At 45.4% G+C, this 24,011-nt stretch overlaps 1 protein-coding gene across 1 annotated transcript in view; it reads left to right on the top strand.

Moving 5' to 3' along the window:
• Nucleotides 1-24,011, top strand: part of MYO15B (myosin XVB) — a 37,153-nt gene that overhangs the window by 12,254 nt on the left and 888 nt on the right. Inside the window, exons 2-34 of the mRNA XM_044675148.1 lie at nucleotides 136-297; nucleotides 404-507; nucleotides 749-825; nucleotides 1,256-1,337; nucleotides 1,839-1,946; nucleotides 2,715-2,818; nucleotides 3,114-3,299; nucleotides 3,586-3,667; nucleotides 3,972-4,097; nucleotides 9,098-9,311; nucleotides 9,416-9,506; nucleotides 9,762-9,969; nucleotides 11,610-11,722; nucleotides 12,390-12,449; nucleotides 13,103-13,178; nucleotides 13,648-13,765; nucleotides 14,280-14,423; nucleotides 14,541-14,682; nucleotides 17,783-17,894; nucleotides 19,080-19,246; nucleotides 20,001-20,149; nucleotides 20,576-20,636; nucleotides 20,793-20,865; nucleotides 21,114-21,184; nucleotides 21,405-21,478; nucleotides 21,574-21,689; nucleotides 21,812-21,906; nucleotides 22,034-22,111; nucleotides 22,195-22,336; nucleotides 22,691-22,836; nucleotides 23,002-23,123; nucleotides 23,335-23,468; nucleotides 23,859-23,992. Of these exons, the coding sequence (XP_044531083.1) occupies nucleotides 136-297; nucleotides 404-507; nucleotides 749-825; nucleotides 1,256-1,337; nucleotides 1,839-1,946; nucleotides 2,715-2,818; nucleotides 3,114-3,299; nucleotides 3,586-3,667; nucleotides 3,972-4,097; nucleotides 9,098-9,311; nucleotides 9,416-9,506; nucleotides 9,762-9,969; nucleotides 11,610-11,722; nucleotides 12,390-12,449; nucleotides 13,103-13,178; nucleotides 13,648-13,765; nucleotides 14,280-14,423; nucleotides 14,541-14,682; nucleotides 17,783-17,894; nucleotides 19,080-19,246; nucleotides 20,001-20,149; nucleotides 20,576-20,636; nucleotides 20,793-20,865; nucleotides 21,114-21,184; nucleotides 21,405-21,478; nucleotides 21,574-21,689; nucleotides 21,812-21,906; nucleotides 22,034-22,111; nucleotides 22,195-22,336; nucleotides 22,691-22,836; nucleotides 23,002-23,123; nucleotides 23,335-23,468; nucleotides 23,859-23,992 (3,871 nt within the window). The remainder of the gene's footprint in view (nucleotides 1-135; nucleotides 298-403; nucleotides 508-748; nucleotides 826-1,255; nucleotides 1,338-1,838; nucleotides 1,947-2,714; nucleotides 2,819-3,113; nucleotides 3,300-3,585; nucleotides 3,668-3,971; nucleotides 4,098-9,097; nucleotides 9,312-9,415; nucleotides 9,507-9,761; nucleotides 9,970-11,609; nucleotides 11,723-12,389; nucleotides 12,450-13,102; nucleotides 13,179-13,647; nucleotides 13,766-14,279; nucleotides 14,424-14,540; nucleotides 14,683-17,782; nucleotides 17,895-19,079; nucleotides 19,247-20,000; nucleotides 20,150-20,575; nucleotides 20,637-20,792; nucleotides 20,866-21,113; nucleotides 21,185-21,404; nucleotides 21,479-21,573; nucleotides 21,690-21,811; nucleotides 21,907-22,033; nucleotides 22,112-22,194; nucleotides 22,337-22,690; nucleotides 22,837-23,001; nucleotides 23,124-23,334; nucleotides 23,469-23,858; nucleotides 23,993-24,011) is intronic.

Below are 24,011 nucleotides of genomic sequence, written 5' to 3'. Positions count from 1 at the left end.
CTTTCTTTCTTTCTTTCTTTCTTTCTTTCTTTCTTTCTTTCTTTCTTTCTTTCTTTCTTTCTTTCTTTCTTTCTTTCTTTCTTTCTTTCTTTCTTTCTTTCTTTCTTTCTTTCTTTTTCCTACCCTTTATCCCAGGGGCATAGAGCAGCCTATCCGGGGCTGGTCAGTGTCTCTGCTCTCTGGAGATGCCTGGAAGGATTTGATTGGCTCTGACTTTGTTCTGGATCTGATTGGAAGCACTGAGGACTTAGGGGACCCCACTGCCCCTGACTGCTACCCGATCAACTCTCATAACATGTAAGTGTTGCCCCTTGCCCTATCTAACTCATCTTGCCCAGCGTGGATAGGGTTAGTCCACTTCCTCTTCAATTTCTACCTGTGATATTACCACTGTTTCCTACAGGGTTTACGAAGACATCCCTCCACCTCCTAGAATCCAAGCTCCTCCCTTGGCTCCAGGGCCGCCTCCAGGTCCTGCCCCATCACTGCCTCAGAAGGGCCATACAAGTAAGGACTATAACTAGGTTCCTGAGCAGAGCAAGAGAGGGATTATTGGGAATTGCTAGGGCAGGAGATGAAGGAAGAAGTTGGGAAGTAATGGGAGGGAGAGGGATGCTGGCCCCAGAAGCAATAATAGCAGTCGGAAGGAGGTGAGTCTTTGGTAGGGATGTCCCCATGGCTAGGGGTTATTTGGATGCCTCCCCAGCTCACTTCCTGACATCCTACCTGTTAACTCCCTTCCCAACAGGGCAACCCCAGAGCCCTGGGAGTTTGGCTGGTTACGTGGATGATCTCTTTGAGACTGTACTCTCCCCAGGGCCCAGGGTGAGTTCTACATGCTTGTCCAGAATCTGCCAACTGCTTTTGTCTTCTCTTGGCTCCTCTTTCTTGCCTCCATCCAAACCCCTTTTGTGACTGTCTAATCTTCCCTTGGTGGGAGCAAGGTCTAGAGCACTGAATTTGAGATCTGTTCTCTGACTAGGGCAAGTCTCTGACACTGACACCCTGGGCAAGTCACTTCACCCTTTTGCTTCAGTTTCCTCATTCAATAAGCTAAAGAAGGAAATGGCAAACTACTCCAGTGTCTTTGCCAAGAAAACCCCAAATGGGGTCATGAAGAGTTGGACATGACTGAAAAAACAGCTAGCCAAAATCTTTTCCTCTCCTGCCTCTTTTCCTAGCTCTTGCACTGGTTGCATTCCATTGCCCCAAGAGCCTTGGTTTCTAATATGCTATTGGTTCTTTGTCCCAGCAGGATCTGGAACAAGTCAGGGCACTAAATAGCCGAATGAAAGGTGGTGGAGGTATCGGGACTCAGCAAGGAGCCTACCCCATGAGTATGTATGGCACGAGATCCTGGCATCCCTGTGCCAATGCTCTTGCTTCCTGGCTGGACCAGGAAAAGGCAGGGGTGATGGTAGTTGTTGCAAGGCCTTGGCACCTTGCCAAATGCTCTCATTCATTGGAGGCTGCCTGTGTGGAGGCTTTTTCTTAGGTTCTAGCCATCCCAATGAGTCCTGAGCTGGGGTCTGCCTCAGTCTTTATCAGTAAATCAAGACTGGCTACTTCCTTTCATTGAGGTCTTCCTCGGAGGCTTTCAGTATCAGGGACCAGTGGGAGCTAAGCAAATGACCAGCGGCTAGTGGGACCTGTCTGCTCATAATCTTGGGCACATGGTAGAAGGTCTTTTCCCTGGGCCTCCTTCCTCCAGATTTCCCGAGCTATCCAGAATGCAGGAAATGGCTCCCCAGACACAGGGTGGGAATCGCTATGGACACAACACTCTAAATGACTATGAGTAAGTAGCAAGATGCCTTCTCTCCCTCTCCCCAAACCAGTGTACCCAGGGATGATGCAGATGCCAAGCTACCAACCTCCCATTGGGGCAATGATGCAAGCACCTGTACCATTTATGCCAGCAGTGGGTGGGATCCCAGCCATGCCAGGTATAGTGGAATGAACTGGGAAAACCTAGTGCACAGAGTGGGTAGAAGAACTATTGGCTCCCTCTCTAGGATGATAACGAGAACACAAGTGTGCCTTTTGGAGGAGAGAAAGTGGCACCAGAGTCACAGATTCCCTTTGGGAGTGGGGAGGGTAATGGCAGATCACCCATATCTATCAGGGAAACAGCCATCATAGTGGTAAGAGTTTAGAGATTGGAGGGAGCAGTTAGGTGACTCAGTGGATTGAAAGTGAAATTCAAATCTGGCCTCAGACACTTCCTAGCTATGTGAGCCTGGACAAGTCATTTAACCCTCATTGCCTAGCCCTTAACTGCTCTTATACTTTGAAATTAATACATAGTATTGATTCTAAGACAAGGTAAGGGTTAAAAAAAATATGGAGATTGGGACCAATTGAATCTCTGGGTTTGAATCTCACCTCTGATACTAATTGTGTGACCCAGAGTGAGAGACATAACCTCTCTGATGCCTCACTTTCCTCACTTTTTTTTTTGTTGGTACTTCTGCTGACTCTAGTAAGCATTTCATTAATATTTTCATTATTTATTATTTATTAAAATATTCTTATTATAAAATTTTTTTATTATAAAAAGAAAAGACATGGGTGATATAAAACAAAAGTATGATAATGATCCCCATAATACCCAGGATTGTTGTAAGGATCAGGTGAGATATGTATGTAGTTTCTGAACTTTAGAGTACTTTATACATTTTGGTTATTATTGCTGTGTCTTGTTTGTTTCTCAGCCATGATGATGCCATCCCAGCCCCAGCCTGTGGTGCCCGCACTCAGTGCCAGAGAGCTGGCTGCACAGCAGCAGAACTTTATCAACCAGCAGGCCATGATCTTGGTGAGGGCTGGTATGGTCACGATGTACAGAGCGGCAATATCGCCGACTCTGGGCATTGGTTCAAATTTTGACTCCCACAAAAACTACCCCTATAATATTGGGCAAGTCTCCTCACCCTCATCTGTATAGAGGATATATTGCAGCAGATGACCTCTAAGCCCCTTCTTGCTCTGTGAATGCTGTGCCGGTGGGGATCAGGGGCAGGTTGGTTGGAGAAGGAGTTCTGCCTCGTTGGCAGATTGGGTGGGGATGCCCATCTCACCAAGCATGTTCTTTCCCTTTTTCACTCATCTAGGCTCAGCAAATGACCACGCAGGCCATGGCTCTTTCCCTGGGACAGCAGGTCCAACAGCAGCAAGTGCCCCAGGCTTCCACGTCTCCGTCCCAGCCTGCTCCCAGAACTCCTAAACCCAAGGAGGTCCCAGCTGAAGTCAGAAAAAGCACATCAGCTTCCAAGCCGGAGCCCCAAAGACTAGAAACAGTACATACCTGAAGGGGATGAGTGAGAGTTCCCAGCTAGGATAGATTGGGTCGAATCACAAACAGATCCTAGCAAAACCAGATAGGTGGCAGTGCCAAGGATAGAAATGGGCACAGAGGATTCTAGGGTCTTAGCATTTGGGGACAAATATTAATTAACCAAGAAAGAGAAAAGGAGGATGACAGAAGGAGATGGATTGGAATGGGCAATGGCGTGGCAGGGTTCTGTCAAAGGATAGCAAGGGCTTGGGCAAAGGGGAAGAGGTTCAATATCTTGTTCCCCACAGGTAGAGGCTCCAGATGAGACTGAGGAGGAAGCAGACTACCCTAATTCCTTCCAGAAGAAACGTGATTTTTTCCAGAAGATAGGTAAAAGATCCCAGGGCAAGGGATATGGCAGCGCCAATCCCAAGTTTGGAAGGGTAGGATCAGAGGCTGGGGCTATGGTGAAACTTCCCTAAATTCTCATTCTGGCACAGTCATGCCAGGGCAGAGGTCCTCAGGTCCTTTTTCTGTCCCCAGTGGGACACGTAGGGCCCTTATTTGATTAAGGGCTAGGACCAGCATCAGTAAGAATGGAGGCAGTGGGGTGGAAATGAAGGTGTTGAAGGAGGGAGGCAGCCGTACGATGGACAAAGAAGATGGAGTCGGTCTCAACTCTGGCATCTTGCAGGGCAAGAACCTATTCGACTAAGGACGGTAAAGCCACCTGCAAAGGTGCCCATCCCCCAGGGGGAGATAGAGGAGAAAGAGGAGGAGAAGAAGGAGGAGGAGGAGGAGGAGGAGGAGGAAATCAAAGGTAAGGGTGACCTTGTAGAAAGAGCCCTGGTTTGGGAAGTGGGAACCTTGGACATTGGCACTTGCTATTGTACTAACTCATTGTAAAACTTTGAACCTTGGTTTCTTCTTTTGTAAAACAAAAGAATTTTGATATTCTATAGTTCTGTGATACCAGAATAGCAAAGTAGGTGAGTAGATTGATCCCACTTACTTGTATGTCACCCTTAACTTAGTCTCATGATTAATTTTATCTTCCTAAGCTTTAGAGTCATTCAGGGGTATATTGGATATATTCTTTTTAGTTAATAGAATTATAATTCAGAAGCAGCTAGGTGGCTCAGTGGAAAGATAACCAGCGTAGAGACGAGATCCTGGGTTCAAATCTGACCTCAGATACTTCCTAGCTCTGTAACCCTGGGCAGGTCACTTAACCCCCATTGCCTAGCCATTAATGCTCTTCTCCCTTGCAACTAATACACAGAATTGATTCTAAGATGGAAGATGAGTTGTTTTTTTAATGAATAAATAAAATTATAACTTTGTCAGTGACTCAACAAGAATTTATTAGGCACTTAGTATGTGTCTGGCACTAACCTCATTAATTAATCAATTGACTTCTGATGGAGGTGAGCAGTGATAGAAGCGGGACTCCCATGTTTTGAAATCTCGTATTCCTCACCAGTTAGCACTAGTTAAGCACAAATTGCAAAATCTGTATCATTAAGCATTTAACTATTGTATATTTTTCATCAGTTATAATAGTCTTAAAATATTCCGTTCTATAATGTAAGAGGGGAGACTAGATATTTAAGGTATGGTCGCCAGAAATCAATTAACTTGATTTCAAAATAAAATAGACCCAAGTCAAGATGACTTTTATGGTGGTTTATTTACACTCAGGAAGGTTGAAGGTAGGGAAATTGAGAGAGAGAAACTCTGGCCCAGACCAGAGGCCAGAACCAGGTAGGGATTTAGAGGCCCCAGCAGAGGGCAAAGAGGTGAATTAAACAAGGCTTCTAGCCACAAGGCCTCCTCCAAGAAGAGAGGCCTCCCTGAGGCTAGAGCCTCCAGAAATGCCAAGGGAAGAGAAAGAGAGTCAGCCTAACTTACCCAAGTGACAATTCAAAGGGAAGCCACCCGAGGTCTCACCAGAGATCCTTCCACACCAAGTTCAAAGAGCCAACTGCCTCCACAGGAAATTACCATCATATTTAAAAGATAGCAGCTTTTGGCGGCAGCTGGGTAGCTCAGTGGAATGAGAGTCAGGCCTAGAGATGGGAGGTCCTAGGTTCAAATCTGGTCTCAGCCACTTCTCAGCTGTGTGACCCTGGGCAAGTCACTTGACCCCCATTTCCTAGCCCTTACCACTCTTCTGCCTTGGAGCCAATACACAGTATTGACTCCAAGACAGAAGGTAAGGGTTTAAAAAAAAAAAAAAAAAGATAGCAGCTTTCATCACGTCTTGCATCCACCTCCAATTTCAAGTGGACAAATGGCAGCCTCAACTCTGTTTTTGATTTGTCACTTACTATCACGTGTGGGTAACATACCTCTCCCCTCCCCACTTAATTCTAAGTTGGGTGGGATGACATTATTTCTGGTGGCTAAAGCCTACACAAATGAATGAAGGTGAGCTAATACATATATAATAATAGTACACAATAATTACATCAGTCTTGTGCTGTTGCTTATTATTAACCCTCTGAACTGTTCCATTCTGTATTTATGTCAGTTATACTCACCTTACACTGTACTGTACCCTCCCTACATTTCACACTGAGATAAGGGCATTCCAGGGAGATAGTAAGGCTTCTTTCACTTCTACTGGGGTTTTCTGCCTGGAATGCCCCAGAAAGCTCAGGGGTGAACTATTCAATAAATGTGGAAACCTTGATACATTCCTCTGAGACCATTCCACCTTTGGAGGCTATTCCATCAGCCTTAATATTTAAATAAAGATCTTCATACCTAACAAGAACAGAGTTCTGAACCTTCCATTCTTGGGGTGAGACCCTGCTACAAACTTTAGAATGGTTTTCCCACAACACTTTCAGTTTGTTAAACACTATTTGTTAAATAAACCCAAGAAGCTTCCTTTTCTAGGAATTTGTGGATTCAATTTATTAATGAATGAAATTAGCAATAAAAAAAGGCAGAGGTAACCATATCCAGTATGTTGGCTACAAAGATCACCCTCACCTTAAACCCTTACTATTATCAGAGATGATTTCATTTCTCTTACGCACAGTTCTACTATTCAGTTCACTCCAAAAAGTAATTGCAATTTTTTTAGCAATCGTCTTCAAATTTCTCCTTAAGATAGAGGCTAAATTCACTTCAGGAAATGTTAAATTAATCCTTTTTCTTTCTCCTTTCAGTCATCACAGAAAACTTTTTTAGAATATTTCCTACTATTCATAAACTCTTACTAAGATTCTTTTTATGTTTCTTTTTACTATGAAAAGGAAGTCAGTTCTGACAAGGAAGAGCCTTCTCCTCTTTGTCTTCTCTACAGATTTCTCAAGGATACTCACAGTACAGATCAAACACATGCAATGATCTTTGTTTCCACAGAGAGAAAAAGTACTTCACAAGAGGATATTTCATTTTTTAATTAGATTTTTATTAACATTGTTTGCTTTTATGTTGCCTACATTTCTGTTTATATACCTCCCCTTCTTTGCTCCTAGAAGAACCATCCCTAATAATAAAGGATTTTTTTTATAAAAGAAAGAAAAGGAAAAAAATTAGCAAAATCATGTAACACATAAAAAAATTTTGCTGTTACAGGCAATGGACTTCCAATTGCCAGCACAAACTCCCTTTTCCAAAACATTCCATTGGTTCTTAAAGATATAGTATGGTATCTAGAGACTTTATGGGAGAACCCAATGAAATAGGTCTCTTATTTATTTGTTTGTTTATTTATTTAAAATTATTTTTCCATGGTTACGATTCATGTTTTTCCCCTCCCCACTCCCAGAGCCAACAAGCCACTGGGTAATACATGTATTATCACTCAATACCTATTTCCATATTATTCATTTTTGTAATAGAGTAATCTTTTAAAACCAAAACCCCACATCCTATACCCATATAAACAACTGATAAATCATATGTTTTTCTTCTGCATTTCTACTCCCACAGTTCTTTATCTGTATATGGATAGTGTTCTTTCTCATAAGTTCCTCAGAATTGCTGCTATTAGAAAAGTCTATTACATTCTATTGTGCCATAATGTATCAGTCTCTGTGTACAATGTTCTCATGGTTCTGCTCCTTTCACTCTGCATCAGTTCAAGCAGTTTATCATTCCTTGCAGCACAATAGTATTCTATCACCATCAGATACCACAATTTGTTCAGCCATTCCCCAATCGAAGGGCATACTCTCATTTTCCAATTTTTTGCCACCACAAAGAGTGCAGCTACAAATGTTTTTGTACACGCATTTTTCATTATTATCTATTTGAGATTCAAATCCAGCAGTGGTGTGGCTGGATCATTCTTTTAAAGCCCATTGGGCCCTCTAGAATGGTTGAATCAGTTTACAACTCCACCAGCAATGCATTAGCATCACAATTTTGTCACATCCCCTCCAATATTTATTGTTTTCCTTTACTGTCATATTGGCCAGTCTGCTAGGTGTGAGGTAATACTTCAGAGTTGTTTTAATTTGCATTTCTCTTGATTACTGATAGTTTTGATTTCTGCATCGGAAAACTTCCTATTCCTATCCCTTGACTACTTATCAATTGGGGAATGGCTTGATTTCTTATAAATATGTCTTAGTCCCTTACAAATTTGAGAAATTAGACCTTTGTCAGAGATTTTTGTTATAAAAATTTTTCCCCAGTTTGTTGCTTCCCTTCTCATTTTGATTGCATTGGTTTTGTTTATACAAAACCTTTTAATTTACCCATTTTACATCTTGTAATGTTTTCTATTTCTGAAATAGGCCTTTTAAAACATTATAATTTTTTAAAAACCCTTACATTCTATCTTGGAATCGATAATGAGAATGATGAAATAGGTCCTACACTAGGTAAGGGAAAGAGGAGGAAGAAAGGGAGAGAGTAGATAATTGGGACCAGATTCTCTCCATCCCACTCCACTCCACCTCAGTATTACTAACGCCCCCCCCCTTTTTTTTAAACCCTTATCTTCCATCTTAGAATTAATACTGCGTATTGGTTCCAAAGCAGAAGAATAATGGGGACGAAGTGACTTGGCCAAGGTCACACAGCTAGGAAGTATCTGAGGCCAAATTTGAACCCAGGACTTCCTATCTTTATGCCTGGCTCTCCATCCACTGAGCCACCCAGCTGCCACTTGAAAGCAAGATTTTTTTTTTTAAAAATAACCCTTACCGGGGGCAGCTGGGTAGCTCAGTGGAGTGAGAGCCAGGCCTAGAGACGGGAGGTCCTAGGTTCAAACCCGGCCTCAGCCACTTCCTAGCTGCGTGACCCTGGGCAAGTCACTTGACCCCCATTGCCCACCCTTACCAATCTTCCACCTATGAGACAATACACCAAAGTACAAGGGTTAAAAAAAAAATAACCCTTACCTTGGGGGGCAGTTGGGTAGCTCAGTGGATGGAGAGCCAAGCATAAAGATAGGAAGTCCTGGGTTCAAATCTGGCCTCAGACACTTCCCAGCTGTGTAACCCTGGCCAAGTCACTTAACTCCCATTGCCTACCCTTACCACTCTTCTGCCTTGGAACCAATACAGTATTGACTCAAAGACGGAAGGTAAGGGTTTTTAAAATTTTTTAAATTTAAAAATAAATAAATAATCCTTACCTTCTGTCTTAGAATCAATACTATATTTTGTTTCCAAGGCAGAAGAGCGGTAAGGGTTAGGCAATGGGGGTGAAGTGACTTGCCCAGGGTCACACAGCTAGGAAGTGTCTGAGGCCAACTTTGAATCCAGGACCTCGTCTCCCGACCCAGCTCTTAATCCACTGAACCACCCAGCTGCTCCCCCATTACTAACCTTTTCATTGTTTTCTCTTTCCAAGATGACATTGGAGCCAAAGAAGGAGGTGAAGCTAAAACTGACACTAGCCCAGGAGCCAAAAGCCAAAAGGAGAAGAAGGAGAGGCCTCAAGGCACCGTGGTTAGAAGTTCGAAGCCAGCCCCGACTCGAGCGGAGCCCAGCAGAGAAATCCGTAACATCATCCGGATGTACCAGAGCCGTCCAGCGCCAGTGCCTGAACCAATACAGCCCACCAGGTCAGGGCCACAGAGGCTACCAGGAACTGGAGGAAAGCTTTCCAAAGGGGTAATGGGGAGGCCTCCCTGGGACTGATCCTCAGTCTCCCCGTTCCTTCCCCCAGGAAACCCCAAAGAGCTTTCTCGAAGAAGAATGACCCCAAAGACGAGGCTCTGGCCAAACTGGGTCTCAGCGGCAACTGGCTGCCTCCCTCGGTGAACCTGAAGGACGGGGCCCCTGAAATCCTGGGTTTTATAATTCTGACTCTTTTTCTGTCCCTTCTTATTCGGGGGGGATTCTGTCTGTGAGGAGGAGCAAAATTCCTGCCTCCCCCCAATTCCTCTCTCCCTGCCACTTCATCCCAACCTGGCCTCAGACCTACAGGCTGGTCCCCTGGGGGGCTTCTGAGGGAAGAGGAAGGTGCCTCGCAGGCGCAGCTCCATTCATTCTCCTTCTCCATGGCCTCCTAGGCACCAGCTCCCGCCCCGACCAAGACCCCACCACCTGTTCAGCCTCGGCCAAAGCCCTCGGCCCCCTCTGGCACTTCCAGATCCATCCAGGAGAAGCAGAGACCTCTTCTGGATTTGTTTGCCCCAGTTCCATCCATGACTCCAAATCCCCAGCCTCCCCCTCCTCCCCCTCCAACCCCGCCAGAGAGCTCCACCATACCCAGTGCAGGTGAGGGAGCCCCCCAGACTCCTCGGAGGCCCTCAGAGTTTTTATCTTCATCCTGGGCTTCTGGATGGTCTTTTTGGGGGGAGGAAGAAGTCTCCAGGTTGTGTGACTCTGATGTAGAGGAGCTCTAAGGCCCCTTCTAACTCTTGAGATTTCCTGATTCTTCGGTTTTTATAATTGAATCGAGAAGGGATCCCTAAAATCAGTTTTATTTCCATCTTTAAATGAACAGATGGGCTTTGGGACTGAGTAGGTCTCAGTATTCTGGACAAAGAAATGTTCATTTTAACTATTTTTTACCTTCCATCATGACTACATATTGGTTCCAAGGCACAAGAGTGGTCAGAGCTAGGCAATGGGGAGTTAAGTGACTTGCTCAGGGTCACACAACTAGGAAGTGTCTGAGGCCAGATTGGAACCCAGGACCTCTCTCAATCCACTGAGCCATCTAGTTGCTCCCAAAGATGTTTATTTTTTAATAAAATTATTTTTAAATAAATTAAAGCTGAGCTTCGAGGAGGATGTTAAATTGCCATAAGCAATTTTAGGAATCTGTTGCTTGCTTAGTTGATCATAGGGATACAGTTTTAGAACTGTGTCAAGGTAGTGGAGTATACCTGAAATTCCTGTTATTGGGAGAGGCTAGTGAATTGTTTTCTGATTGGGTCGGGGGTAGCTGGGTGGCTCAGTGAATGGAGAGCCAAGTCTAGAGATGGGAGGTATCGAAGCCAGCCCCAGATATCCATTAACATATTAATTTAAAATGTGATATATTATATATATAGGTGGGGGGAGAAGGAACTTTAAAGGCCATAGAATCGAAACTCCTCACTTTACAGATGAGGAAACCAAGGAGCAGAATTTTTTTTTTTTGCCCAAGTTTTCACCCTTCCTCCTTTCTTTAAACCTTGACCTCCTGTCTTAGAATCCATACTGTATATTGGTTCCAAGGCAGAAGAGCAATAAAGGCTAGGCAATGGGGGGTTAAGTGACTTATCCAGGGTCACACAGCTACAGAACAAGATCCCAGAACGCTTACCTGAAACGAATTAATGACTGGGGGAAGTATAACTGGATTTCCATTCCTATTACTCTCATCCTTTGAATTCCCTGTTCTTAATTTCCTGAATCCCAGAACATTCTTGGACCTGATAAGTCACTTAACCCTGTTTGTCTCAGTTTCCTCATCTGTCAAATGAGCTGGAGAAGGAAATGTCAAACCACTCCAGTACCTTTGCCAAGAAAACCCAAAAAAATGGAGTCACAGCGAGTCAGACAATAGATAGGATTTGGCTACTGAGTGGATAGAAGAATTAATCATAATGCTAGTCAGCATTTATGTAGTACTTAAAGGTTTGCAGAGCACTTTATAGATATTATCTCATTTAATTCTCACAATCTCCCTGGGAGGTGGGTGCTCTGATTATTCTTATTTTACAGATGAGAAAACTCAGGCAGACAAGTTAAACGACACAAGCTAGGAAGTATCTGAGGTTGGATTTGAACTGAGGTCTTCCTGATTCCAATTTCAAGGCTCTATTCACTGTGCTGCCTAGCTACTTCATGGATTTTGGGATGTTGCTAAAAGCCTGTAAAAAAGCATGGAGTTATAGAGTCTCTGATTTATTTCTTTTGACCTCTAGGCCCAGTTCCATCTATGGGAGATGAACACATCAGTACCCAGTTGCTTCCTCCCTCAAGCAGTGTTTCCTTTTCCTATGCCAGTGCCCCCTGGAGGCTGTTCCTTAGAAAAGAGGTAAGGAGGGGGCAGCTGGGTGGCTCAGTGGATGGAGAGCCAGGTCTAGAGAAGGGAGGTCTTGGGTTCAACTCTGACCTCAGATGCTTCCTAGCTGTGTGACCCTGGGCAAGTCACTTAACCCTCATTGCCTAGCCCTTACTGCTCTTCTGCCTTGGAACTAATACTCAATATTAATTCTAAGACCAAAGGTAAAGGTTATTTAAAAAAAAATTCTTGCTTACAAGGGGCAGCTGGGTAGCTCAGTGGATGGAGAGCCAGGGGGTAAAGACAGGAAGTCTTGGGTTCAAATCTAGCCTCAGACACTTCCTAGATATGAGGCCTTGGACAAGTCACTTCACTCCCATTATTCTTCTGCTTTGGAATCAATACATAGTATTGATTCTAAGACAGAAGGTAAAGGTAAAAAAAAGGAAAGAAAGAAAAAAAGAAAGAAAGAAAGAAAGAAAGAAAGAAAGAAAGAAAGAAAGAGAGAAAGAGAGAAAGAGAGAAAGAGAGAAAGGAAGGAAGGAAGGAAGGAAGGAAGGAAGGAAGGAAGGAAGGAAGGAAAGAAGTAAGGAGTTAATGAGGTGACAGGGCTAGCAGACATGGGGCCTTCCCATCTCCATTCAAGCAATGGCTCCCCTGTTGCTCAGCATCCTGCCATCTCTCCTGGTCCCTCTCACAGGTGTTCTATCCCCGGGAGAACTTCAGTCATCCCTACTGCTTGCAACTTCTCTGTGAACAAGTGAGTGCTTGGTTCTTTTTTGGGTTTTAATTCCTTCAGAAACTTTTTCTGAGAGCATGACATATTCCAAGCATTCAGGGAAGGTGCTTTTAAGAAGAAAACTAAGTTTTAAACTATAAAACAAGACCATTTCTGCCCTCCCAGAGCTTACAGACCAGTACAGGGTATTAGAAAAGTAGTCATGATGGAAAATACTTGCTGGACTGTGCCAGATCCTTTGTACCCTGCTTCCTATAAAGGGAAATGTATCAGCTTCTGTCAGTAACACCCCAAAGCTTAGGCAGTGGTATTAAACGAAATCGATGTAATATAGTGCCTCTCTTGGCATTTCTTATGTCACATGCCTATGCATAAGATTGATTTTGGATTGGGGCGGTGAGATGCTGATAGACACAGCCTCACCCAGATATGTGGGATAGGCACCAAAAGACACAAAGACGCTGACAGACACTCAAGCACTCAGGGGCAGAGGGAGATGGGGACCCGGACATAGACAAAAAGAGACCCACAGGTTCAGATGCATTGATGGGGGAACAGTGGGACTAGCCTATAAGAGGCTGAGTCTATTCGCATTTACATCTGTGGTTCCTTCCTTGGGAGGGTGCCCTGATCCTGGAGGTCCCCATAGTGATGAGCTCTTACTACATCCTCAGATCCTACGTGACACCTTCACTGAATCCTGTACCCAAATCTCCCCAGAGGAACGGAGCAAGATGAAAGATATGCTAGGTATAAGGACTAGGAAATCTTGGGGTTGGTCAAAAAAGGTGGGAGGGGGGCAGTTAGGTGGCTCAGGGGGTTTGAGAGCCAGCCTAGAAATGGGAGGTTCTGGGTTTAAATCTGTATGACTTTGGGCAAGTCACTTAACCCCCATTGCCTAGCCCTTACTACTCTTCAGCTTTGGAATGAATACACAGTATGGTAGGTAACAGAAGGTAAGGGCTTTAAAAAAAAAAAAAAAAAAGATGGGAGAATCTTGGGTTCTAAACTTTGGGAGCCAAAATCATATTGGAGGGGATGAGGAAAATTGGGGCCTCTAAAAAAGGACTCCCTCTTCCACCCAGCAGTATTCCTTGGGTCCTCAAACCCAACTGGATAGTCAGGGTGGGATATAGCAGTTACCTAGAGAGGGAGGGGGATTGTCAAGGAAGGAGGGGAGGGTGTGTATGACCAAGTTAAGAGAGTCTTTTGTCTACAGCGGACTTAAAGGTGGGCATGGACGCCAGTTCCATCACTGAAGACAGTGTCAAGAAGAGAATTGTGGTAGCTGCCCGGGACAACTGGGCCAATTATTTCTCTCGTATCTTCCAAGTCTCGGTTAGCGCCAACCCTACCTATCCCTGGCAGGGTCCCCTATGTGGTATTGTGCAGAGTTTGGCGGGTGTCCTAGTTTGCCTAAGCACCTTTCTTGGTGTCGTGGAACATTACCCCATGTCCTCTACTCCTCCAAAGTCAACCACTCTTGAATAGCTCTCAATGGAGCTATGGAGGAATGGAAAGAAGAGACCTAATCCCTTCACTCAGGGAGCTCCTAGTCTAACCAGAGGGTCATGATTCCTTCTTTTATAGACCTCTCAGGATGACAGAGTAGACATAGTCCTTGCCCTTAGAAAGAAGTCCTTAGTTGAATGGTGGGGACAAGGCACAGCTCCTGCCATCAGGAAGGAGCTCTCTGGCTAGATGGCAATGAGAGAATGCATAGAAACTTCCATAGCCCCCAAGAAGCAGAAATTATGAATTTAGCAGTGTGCTGTATGTCCCATGTCTCCCTTGGCCCCTTCTCACTCTGCCTGGGGATTTTCTCTCCCCTTCCCCTGATTCCCTTGTCAACACCGTGTCCCTGGATTCCCAACAGGGGGAGAGTGGCAGTGATGTACAGCTTCTGGCAGTGTCTCATCGGGGCCTTCGCCTACTCAAAGTTGTCAATGATGCCACTGTCCACACAGGCCACCTCAAGACCCTCTGCAGCTACAGGTCAGGAGGGGTGGGAGATGGCACTAGACACTGGCGTACTGGGAGCTTTCCCTTTCCTTAAGGATGAGTTGGGAGTCTTCCAACATAGCTATCTCCCACTGATTGATTTATCCACAGTTTTGTCGAAGTTCTGGATGTAAAGGCTCAAGAGCATGGTGTTCTCCAACTCTCCCTGAGAAATGAGCAACTAATATTGCATACATCTCAAGCCCAGGCCATCAAGACCATGGTGGAGCTGTTCCTGAATGAGCTGAAAAAAGTGAGTGGGCATAAGCAGATGGGGTTGAAGCAGGGGACAAGGGGACACTGGAGGCAGATGGGATAATAGCTGTAGATGGTGGAGGTATTCAGAGGCTGTTCAAAAGATATGGAGAAGGAAGATCAATGCTTGTGGGGGCCACTGAGACAATAATAGGCTGTCCCACCCTAGGGAAGGCATAGTATACCATATCAGAACTGGACATTCTAATCCTTAAGAGGAAGTTATGGAATTATAGGATATTTGAAGAATGATAGAGGGACCTTTCATTGTTAAGTCCATGATCCCACTTGGGGTTTTCCTGGCAAAGATACTGAAGTGGTTAGCCATTTCCTTCTTCAGCTCACTTGACAGAGGAGGAAACTAAGGCAAACAAGATTAAATGACTTGCCCAGGGTCACACAGCTAGCAAGTATTTGAGGCTGGATTTGAACACATGAAGATGAGTGAAAAGATGAATCTTCCAAACTTCAAGCCCAGTGGTCTCAGAGGTATCTTAGTCATCATCTAATCCAGAAGTTCTTAAAGTTATTGTCATGGGTCCTTTTGGCAATCTGGTAAAACTTATGGGCCACTTCTCAGGAAATAAAATTTTTTAAAAATTTATAATTCAAAGAAACACCACATTTCTACATCCTCAGCAAATAGGGTAAAGGAATTTGCTCAGGGTCACACAGCTAGTTAAGTGTCTGAGGCTGGATTTGAACTCATGTCTTCCTGACTCCAAGTTGGGCATTCTATCTGCTTCACCATCTAGTTGATCTGCTCCACTCTATCCTATCCTCCAATACTTATATGAAAGCAGTTAATGCCCACCAACTAGGAAATTAATGAAAATAAACATGCAACTTTTTTTTCCATTTAAGGACATGGACTCCCTGAAGTCTATTCAGGGATCCTCAGGTAGTTCAACCTTCTCAATGTTTAGGTCTCAGGGTCCAACAGAATTTCCCTAAATCCCAGTAGACTTTGTTGACCCTACAGTGAAGATGCTCAGGGACCTTATTTGGCTGTCTTGAAATATGTAAAGACTGACATGAGGAAGATGAATTCAACTCAGCTCTCTCTGACCCCAGAAAGCAGAACCAGGTACACAGGGTAGAAGTTGCAGAGGCATAGTTAATGGCTTGAAAAAATGCTTTTGATCCATTGCTAAACAATAGGGATAAAAATGCAAAATGAAGACAATCTCTTCCCTTGAGAAGGCTTTATTCTAACATATAGGAGAATGATGGCTATGGAAGGGTGTTTTGATCTGGGAAGACAGAAAGGGATAGTGAGTGGAGTCACAGGAGAGTCTAAGGTAGTTAGCTGCATTATTGTTTCAGAGCTAGAGATGTATGGGGTGTGGTAGGGCAAAAGCAGTTGGGTAAAAAACAAAAACAAAAAACATGATTGGTCTGGGTCCAGGTAGTAGTGAAATCACAACTGGGCTCCAAGATGAAAGTTCTAAAGGTTTTCCAAAGCCTAGACTTTAATGACTTAATACAAATTAAAAAGATAAAGCATCATGCCACAGTAGCAACAGTATGAGGCTGTGTTGGCAAACCTATGGCACACGTGCCCTCAGGGGCTGTTCCTTTCCCCTCTCCACATGCACCTGAGGACATTTCTCTCTTCATCCATCCCACTACCCAGCAGCCCAATGGGAGTATGTCCTCCCTCTCATCTGGGATAAGGGCTCACATGCAGCATGAAGATTGAGGTTTGGGCACTCAGTCTCTAAAAGGTTCACCATCACTGGGAAAAGGGAAAACTCCCTAACAAATCATTGTTCAGTTCTTTCCAGTACTTGACTCTAGGTTCTTGGCAAAGATATTGGAATAGTTTGCCATTTTTTTTTCTCCAGAGGGTTCCTAGTTTAAAGATGAGGAATTCGGGCAAACAGGGATTAAGTGACTTGCCCAGGGTCACACAACCAGGCTGGATTTGGACTCAGATTTTCCTGACTCTGGTCTTGGTACTCTATCCCCTGTACCAGCCATCTGCCCCTCCGAATAAGTAAAGCTAATCCAAAAGGAAATGAGCTGCCTGGAGAGGTGGTGGATCACTCCCTTGTCACAGGAGGTCTTTAAGCAAAGGCTGGGTGATTACCCAAGTGGTATGTTGAAGTTGGGGCTCTTTCTAAGTTACAGAATAAACTAAATGACCACCTGAGGGCCCTTCCAATTCAGAATTATTGTGATTCAATGATACAGCAATCTGAACAAAGAAATGTCCTTATTCAATTGTGTCTGGCTTATAATCCCATTTGGAATTTCCAAGGCAAAGATATGGAGTGGTTTGCCATTTCCTTCTCTATCATTTGACAGATGAGGAAATTGAGGCAGAGTCAAGAGACTTGCCAGGGTCACACAGCTAGTAAGTGACTGAGGTCAGATTTGAAATCAAATCTTCAGGACTTTAAGCTGGGCACTCTAGCCACTGTGCTACCTAGCTGCCTAAGTGAGTGGATCCTGGGCAGAAAGCATATGGTAGGAGTGGAGGATGGGGAGAGTCAGAGCATGAGAAACAATCAATCAATAAGTATTAATTATAAGACACATACTTTTACCAAAATCCTTTCCTGATTGCTCTGAATGTAATATCTTGCCTCTGTTGATGATTTCTAGTTTATCTTGTATACAGCTTGTTTGAACTTGGGTCTTTATGTGTAGTCTCCCCATCAGACTAGGAGCTCCTGGAGAGCAGGGACTGTCTTTTGCATTTGTTTCCTTAGCACTTAGCACACTGCCCAGCATACAGTAGGCACCTAAATAATTACAGACTTGATTATGCAGGCACTGCACTAGGGGCCCAGGATACAAAGGAAACAAATGGGAGCAGTGTGTATCCTCAAAGTGTGTCCCATTCTACTGGGAAGGGGGAAGAAGAGGCCAGGGAACAACTAGCAGCTTTTCAAATATGTGCAAAATCATTATTCAAAATAAATACAAGGGGATTTCAGGAGGGTAGCCCCAAAGGCTATGGGGAGGGCCTCAGGTAGGACCCTGGAGCTGAGTTTTCAAGGAAAAGAGAGATTGGGAGAATTGGGGCAAGGTTTAGGGAGCAATCACGAAGGAGATTCATTCCTTTGCCCCATCTGCTTCTCTCTGTCTAGGACTCAAGCTACGTCATTGCCCTTCGGAGTTATGTCACTGACAACCCAAGCCTCCTGAGCTTCCACTATGGGGACATCATTAAGTTGCTGCCCATGGCTTCCCTGGAGCCAGGTATACATCGGTGGGCCCTGCCTAGATGCACAGTATATTTTTTCTTTTTTCAATTTTTCAGTTACATACAGATTCCATTTTTTACCATTGTTTTCTGACATTTTAGGATTCAGATTTTCTCCCTCCCTCTTTGGTTTCTGCCTCTCCCCACCCCCGGCCCCTCAATTCCCCAAGGCAGGAAATAGTCTGCTATAACTTAACACCAGTACTTTCAGAATGTATAGTGATAGCACCCATCTCCTAGGGAGGTTTTAATGACTAAATGAGACATCTGTAAAGTGCTTTGCAAACCTTAAAGCACAATATATATGCCAGCTATCATTAAAATTATGGGGGCAGCTGGGTGGCTCAGTGGTTGGACAGCCAGGCCCAGAGACAAGAGGTCCTCAGTTCAAATCTGGCCTCAGATACTGCCTATATGTGTAACCCTGAGCAAGTCACTTCACCCTATTGCCTAGCTCTTACAACTCTTCTGCCTGAGATCCAATACACAGTATTGATTCTAAGATAAGGGTTGTTTTTTTTAAAAAAAAGATTAGTTACCGATCCTATCTGTTCTGTTGTTGTTCAGTTGTTTCAGTCGTGTCTGTCTCTTCATGCCCCAATTTGGGAATCTCTTGGCAAAGATACTAGTGGTTTGTCATTTCCTTCTCCAGCTCATTGGTCAAAGCAGAAAATCAGAGCAAACAGGGTTACATGAATTGCCACAGCTAGAGTCTGAGGACAGATTTAATTGGGGAAACCTTCCTGACTCTAGGCCAAAGGTTGGCAACCTTTTTGGCCATGAGAGCCATAAACACCTGCGGGAGGAGGAGGATGGAGGCGGAAGGTGCTGGGATATGGGGCGGGGGGGGGGGGGGGGGGGCGCTGAACGGCCCCCTGGGGCACATCCTGGGGCTCTGCCTGGACTGGCTGGTGGGGAGGTGGAACCAGTTATGTTGCTGATTCCTACTCTAGGCTATACCACTAAGCTGTCCAAAGCAGTTTCAGGGAGGTTATTCTGTTTACTAGAATGAAGGGGAAGATATTTATAATGTATGGGCTGAGGACAGGCTGAGAAGAGGAAGTGGAGGTGGTACTAGCCCTCTGGTCACCAAGTGAGTTGGGTGGCACTCAGGGCCAGAAAACAGGCTTGGCATGGGATGTGCTCTAGCCCTAGCACTTGCTTCCATCTGATATTTGCAGGGTGGCAATTCGGGTCCATTGGGGGTCGATCTGGGCTCTTTCCTTCTGACATGGTCAAAGTTGCTGCTGCCTCTGACTACCTCACCATGCCCTTGGAGCAGAAGGTTGAGGGACACAGGACTTCTAAGAAAGAACCAGGATTGTCTCCACAGAAACAAGCCACGGAGGTGAGGGAGCTTGGAAGAAATGACTGGGCAGAAGCCTAACTAGCAATTCCAGAACTTGCCAGTGCCATGACCACCCTCTTCTCTTGAAACTATCTTGATCTGAATTCACAAAAAATCAAGTCCTGGGAAAAGGAATCTTTTCTTCTATCCTTTGGCCTTTGTCCCACCAAGAAAGAAAGAAAAAAAACAACCATCCAAGTCAGTTGGGATTGACTAGGCTTCTACCTACTCTGTGTAGAGATCAGGACTTGGTTTTCCAAGAAATAGGGAAGACACTGAAGACATAATCCCTGCCCTCCAGTAGCAGGGTGACCGCAGCACAACTGGGGAGGGGGATTTGTGACTACTCGTGAAGAGCAGGTTGGAGTTAAGCTAAGCACTTTGCACCTCATCCAAAAGTACTTTATCAGAAGATAAATAAAGCCAAGTCCACAGTTATCAAATGCTTCCTAGTCATCTCAGTAACTAGACTGTATGCTCCTAGAGGGCAGGGAAAATCATTGGTATATTTCTCTTGTGTCTTGAACAGAACCTGGCATAATGCCGGGCAGTTGTTCAATAAAAGCTTTGGCCTGACTGACTCCTGGTGTTGTACCCTATGTAGCTGCACTTGCAGGGACCTGCCTAGTTAAACCATGGGGTAGGATCGGGGCACAAACATGGGTTCTAGTGCTTGGAAACACAAAGCCACAGGGCCATCCAGGACAGGCCAACTGCAGTGACTGGGTTGACACTAGGTTTCCTATATCTTCAGTGTGAACACACCCCCAGGCAGGCACCCAGTGAGTACTCTGGGGTAACCAGTTCTGTCTACTTGGATGTCAACTCCACTTTGGCTGCTAGCACCAGCACTTACACCATGTGGGAGTATGCCCTGCACCACTTCCGGCCGATACAGACCTCGTGAGTGCCCAGACTTTAGGCAGGATCCATTCCCACGTTAGTACTCTGTGCCCTTCTCTTCAGGTTGGTCAAGATCCTCTGCCCAAATTCATCTGCTCATCTAACCCCAAAAAGCAAAAACAAAAAGATGATACCCAACTTCTTCCAAACCCCAAGGCCTCTGACTGGTTGTAAGGCAGTATATTCCCTGTGAAGATCTAAATCAGTGATTCCTAAAGTGGGCGTTACCGCCCCCTGGTGGGTGCTGCAGCGATCCAGGGGGGGCCGGTGATGGCCACAGGTGCATTTATCTTTCCTAGTAATTGCTATTAAAATTTAAAAAAAAATAATTTCCAGGGGGCTAAGTAATATTTTTTCTGAAAAGGGGGAGGTAGGCCAAAAAAAGTTTGGGAACCACTGACTAAATAAACATTGTCCCAAATCTAGGGAGGGCTGGATGCTGGACATGGCAGAACACAGTGCTAGAAGCCTGGTGCAACATACCAAGGTAAAGGGTCAAGGGTAGGGGGAGCTAATCCTCAACCTGAATGATGGATCTCCTTTCAGATAACTTCAGACACAAGGCCAGCAGATCCAGGATATAATCTGTTGCCTTTCTGGATTTCTGCCCCATGTTTACTGACCTAATAACTCTGACCCTCAGATTCCCATCCAGAAATCTCTTACCAACTTAACTGATGAGAATATGAACAATCTAGCTGTGGCAAATTTCATGGGTGAGTCATTTGACTGTTGTGGGCATATCTTGAGCAAGGTGGCAGCATCAGATATTGGGATGCTTGGATTTGTGCTTTTGGGTGTCTAGGACTCCATTCCTTTTCTCCTTGGCTTACTACCCACTACCCCCTTAGTATTGCCCATGTGCAGGGGTTTCCATGGCTCTTAGTCACTTATATACAGACCTAGAACTCAAGGTACTCCCAGCATACCCATCTAACTATATTCTCCCACCTTTGCTCTGCAGCTGTGATGCAATTCATGGGAGATCAGCCTAAGAAGAAAGATGAGTTAGATATACCATATGAGATGATGAAGGTGAGTATCAGAGCCGGAAGTCCAGAGACACAGGAGAACCCTTGAGCACCTAATCCTACCATGGCTGGGACCTTAAATTGAATCCTATGACCCTGTCCCATTTTCTGATTTCTATCTCCCTGTCCCCAACCCTAGAATCTGCATCCTCTCCTTTTCCCAACTTTTTTGTCCTGACACAAGTCCTCAGCTCTCTCTGGAAACCAAATTCTTATTTCCATAGCTGTGCCGGAACAACAACTTGAAAGATGAAATTTACTGCCAGATCATCAAGCAGGTTACAGAGAACCCTGACCAGTGAGTGTTGTGGAAAGGTGGAAGAAGGAGCACAGGAAATAGTAGGGTTTAGGAAAGTTAAGAGATGATCCAGGCGGTTTTGATTTGTCTTTCAGGGAACACTGCATTCGGGGATGGTATCTCCTTAGCCTCCTCACTGGGTACTTCCTCCCCTCGCCCACCCTGATGCCCTATGTCATCAAGTTTCTAAAGGATGCTACTCTCTACCAAGGTACTTTGAAGGGAAAGGAAAAGGTGGAAAAAAACCCAAAGTGCCAGGCAAGATCTTCCTTGGTGGGAAGAAGGCAAGAAGTAATTTGTGATCTCAATCCTCACCTCCCCATCTCTGTACAGAGCTGGCCCAGAAATGCCAAGGACATTTACAACAGACAGTCAAATACGGAGGTCGCCGGCACCTGCCCACCATTGGCGAGATGCAAGCCTTCTTGGTATTGGTCTGGGAGAGAGGTCATTCTGAGTGTCCCCCATGGGAAAGGGAGATGCCTGGGGTCACTGTCCCTACAGGGTTTTCTAATCTACTGGCATATAGCCTCACCTTGCAATTTTCCTTGGCAGAAGGGGCAGACAGTCCGATCACTGCTGCTCCATCTGCCTGGAGGTGTAGAATACAAGACAACCATTCAGACCTTTACGGTGAGTCCCAGAGGGTTAGCAATGTAGGTTGTGGGGAGGGGAGCCTCTTTCCCTCTTCACTTATGATCTCATCCACACATCAGGTAACAGCAGAAGTGCTGGAGGAGATGTGTAGTCAGATGGGTATCAGAGAACCTCTGGAGGTACAAGAGTTTGCCATCTTCCTCATCAAGAATGAAGAGACCACTGCCTGGGACCAGTCGGGTACCTTCTCAAAAGAGACAGGTAAGTGACATGGAAGGGTCAGCAAAAGGCTGTCTGTGTGGATACTGGGAAAATTGACTTCCATGCTTTAAATAAGGGCAGTGGTAGCTTCTAGATAAGTGATGGTGAACCTTTTATAGGGGTGGGTGATGTCCTCAAGTGTGCAGAGAGGGGGAGGGGAGCAGCCCAGCATCTGGCTTTCTGGTGACAAACTCTGTACTGGGGCAATGGCAAGCATGCCCCCTCTAACACGCGTACCATGGATTCACCACCATGGTTCCAGAGGATGGCTGCACTATTTGCCATGAAGGGCTCTCAGAGGCAAGGGCTCTGGGGTGGGAAGGCCAGGCTGTATCTCTGGACCATTTTGGGCAGGTGTACTGGTGAGGCCCCTGCACCCCAATGAGTACCTCAACAACGTGACAAGGGAACCTAATGTGGAGCTACATAGTCATCGGCTCACCTGGGACACATCCCTGCATTATGAAAATGAAGTCTACATCAGTACACACTACAGCCAGGTCAGCCTTAGGCCAGTTGCTGCCGTAGCACCACTCTGGCTCTGAATGAGGGAGAAATGGACAGTGAGGGATGGATGAGAGCTGGAAGCAGAGATAAGGGAGCCAGAGTGTTCAGGGGCAAGTGCTCCTGGATCTGGCTCACCCTCACCTATCTTCCTCCTTCAGCTCCATCGAGATTACTTGCAGGGAAAGCTGCTGGTTAGCACCCACTCCCAAGTTGAAGCGCTGCTAGCTCCCCTGACAGCCCTACAGCATCTGACCAGAAGGACCGGTGATCTGCCTTCTGAGTATGAGCCCCAAAGGGTAAAGGGTGGGCTTGTGTCCATCAGGGTGCTATATCCTATGCCAGCCTCTTCTTTGGTAGTCTCTGAGTCCAACCTGCCCATCACTTCCCTTTAGGCCTCCCTCCTCTGCCTGCCCCATGCCCTCTCTAATACTTTTAAATACTTGGCCTGGTAGTCAGGCAAAGCCAGTCTCAAAACCCACATGGTCTCCCAGGCAGGAACTGCTGAGATATGTCCCACACCCACTACAGCAGCAGGTGAATTTGAGGGTCTTGAGGAAACTGATGGAGAACCAATTGAAGTCCTTGAAGAGTTATAGCCGCAGAGAAGCCCAAGTCAACTTCATTGGTGACTGCGTTCCTTGGGTGGGGATGGCTAATAAACAACAGGGTTTTCGAGGAGGGATAGCAATAGGACCATGCTGGGTTTGAATAGGCTGAGAGAGCTGTAAGGGAACCTGCCTGCCTGACCTATACTCTACCCATCACCCTATATTGGGCCCTGCCTAGAGGTTAACTGGGATAGACTCTGGGTTCCTGGCCACCTCCCCCTCACCCAGTGGCATTCACTACTATCCTACCCCATAGACTCAGGAGTCAGATCCTGGCTCACAAACTCAAAGCACTTTCCCTTCTATGCTGTTCATCCTCGAGCTCAAATGCAGGTAAGGTAGGCAGAGCAAGTGAGACAATTCACTGACATGATGGCTAACCCTTCCCCCTTGCCACTTGTCCACAGAGGCAGTGAAATCCTTGCCCCTCTTTGGTTATACCGTATACACTGTACTTCGGTTGAGTGAGCCAGTGATAGCCACTCCCTGCTTATTAGGCCTCAACCATCAATACCTCATCTTGGTGGATCCCAGGACTCAGGTGGGTGTGATTCCTCTTT

This window comes from Gracilinanus agilis, chromosome 4 (assembly GCF_016433145.1).
Source record: "Gracilinanus agilis isolate LMUSP501 chromosome 4, AgileGrace, whole genome shotgun sequence".
NCBI classification, from domain to species: Eukaryota; Metazoa; Chordata; class Mammalia; order Didelphimorphia; family Didelphidae; genus Gracilinanus; species Gracilinanus agilis.
Note: the sequence above shows the minus strand (reverse complement) of the source record. Positions and strands in the feature narration are given on the sequence as shown.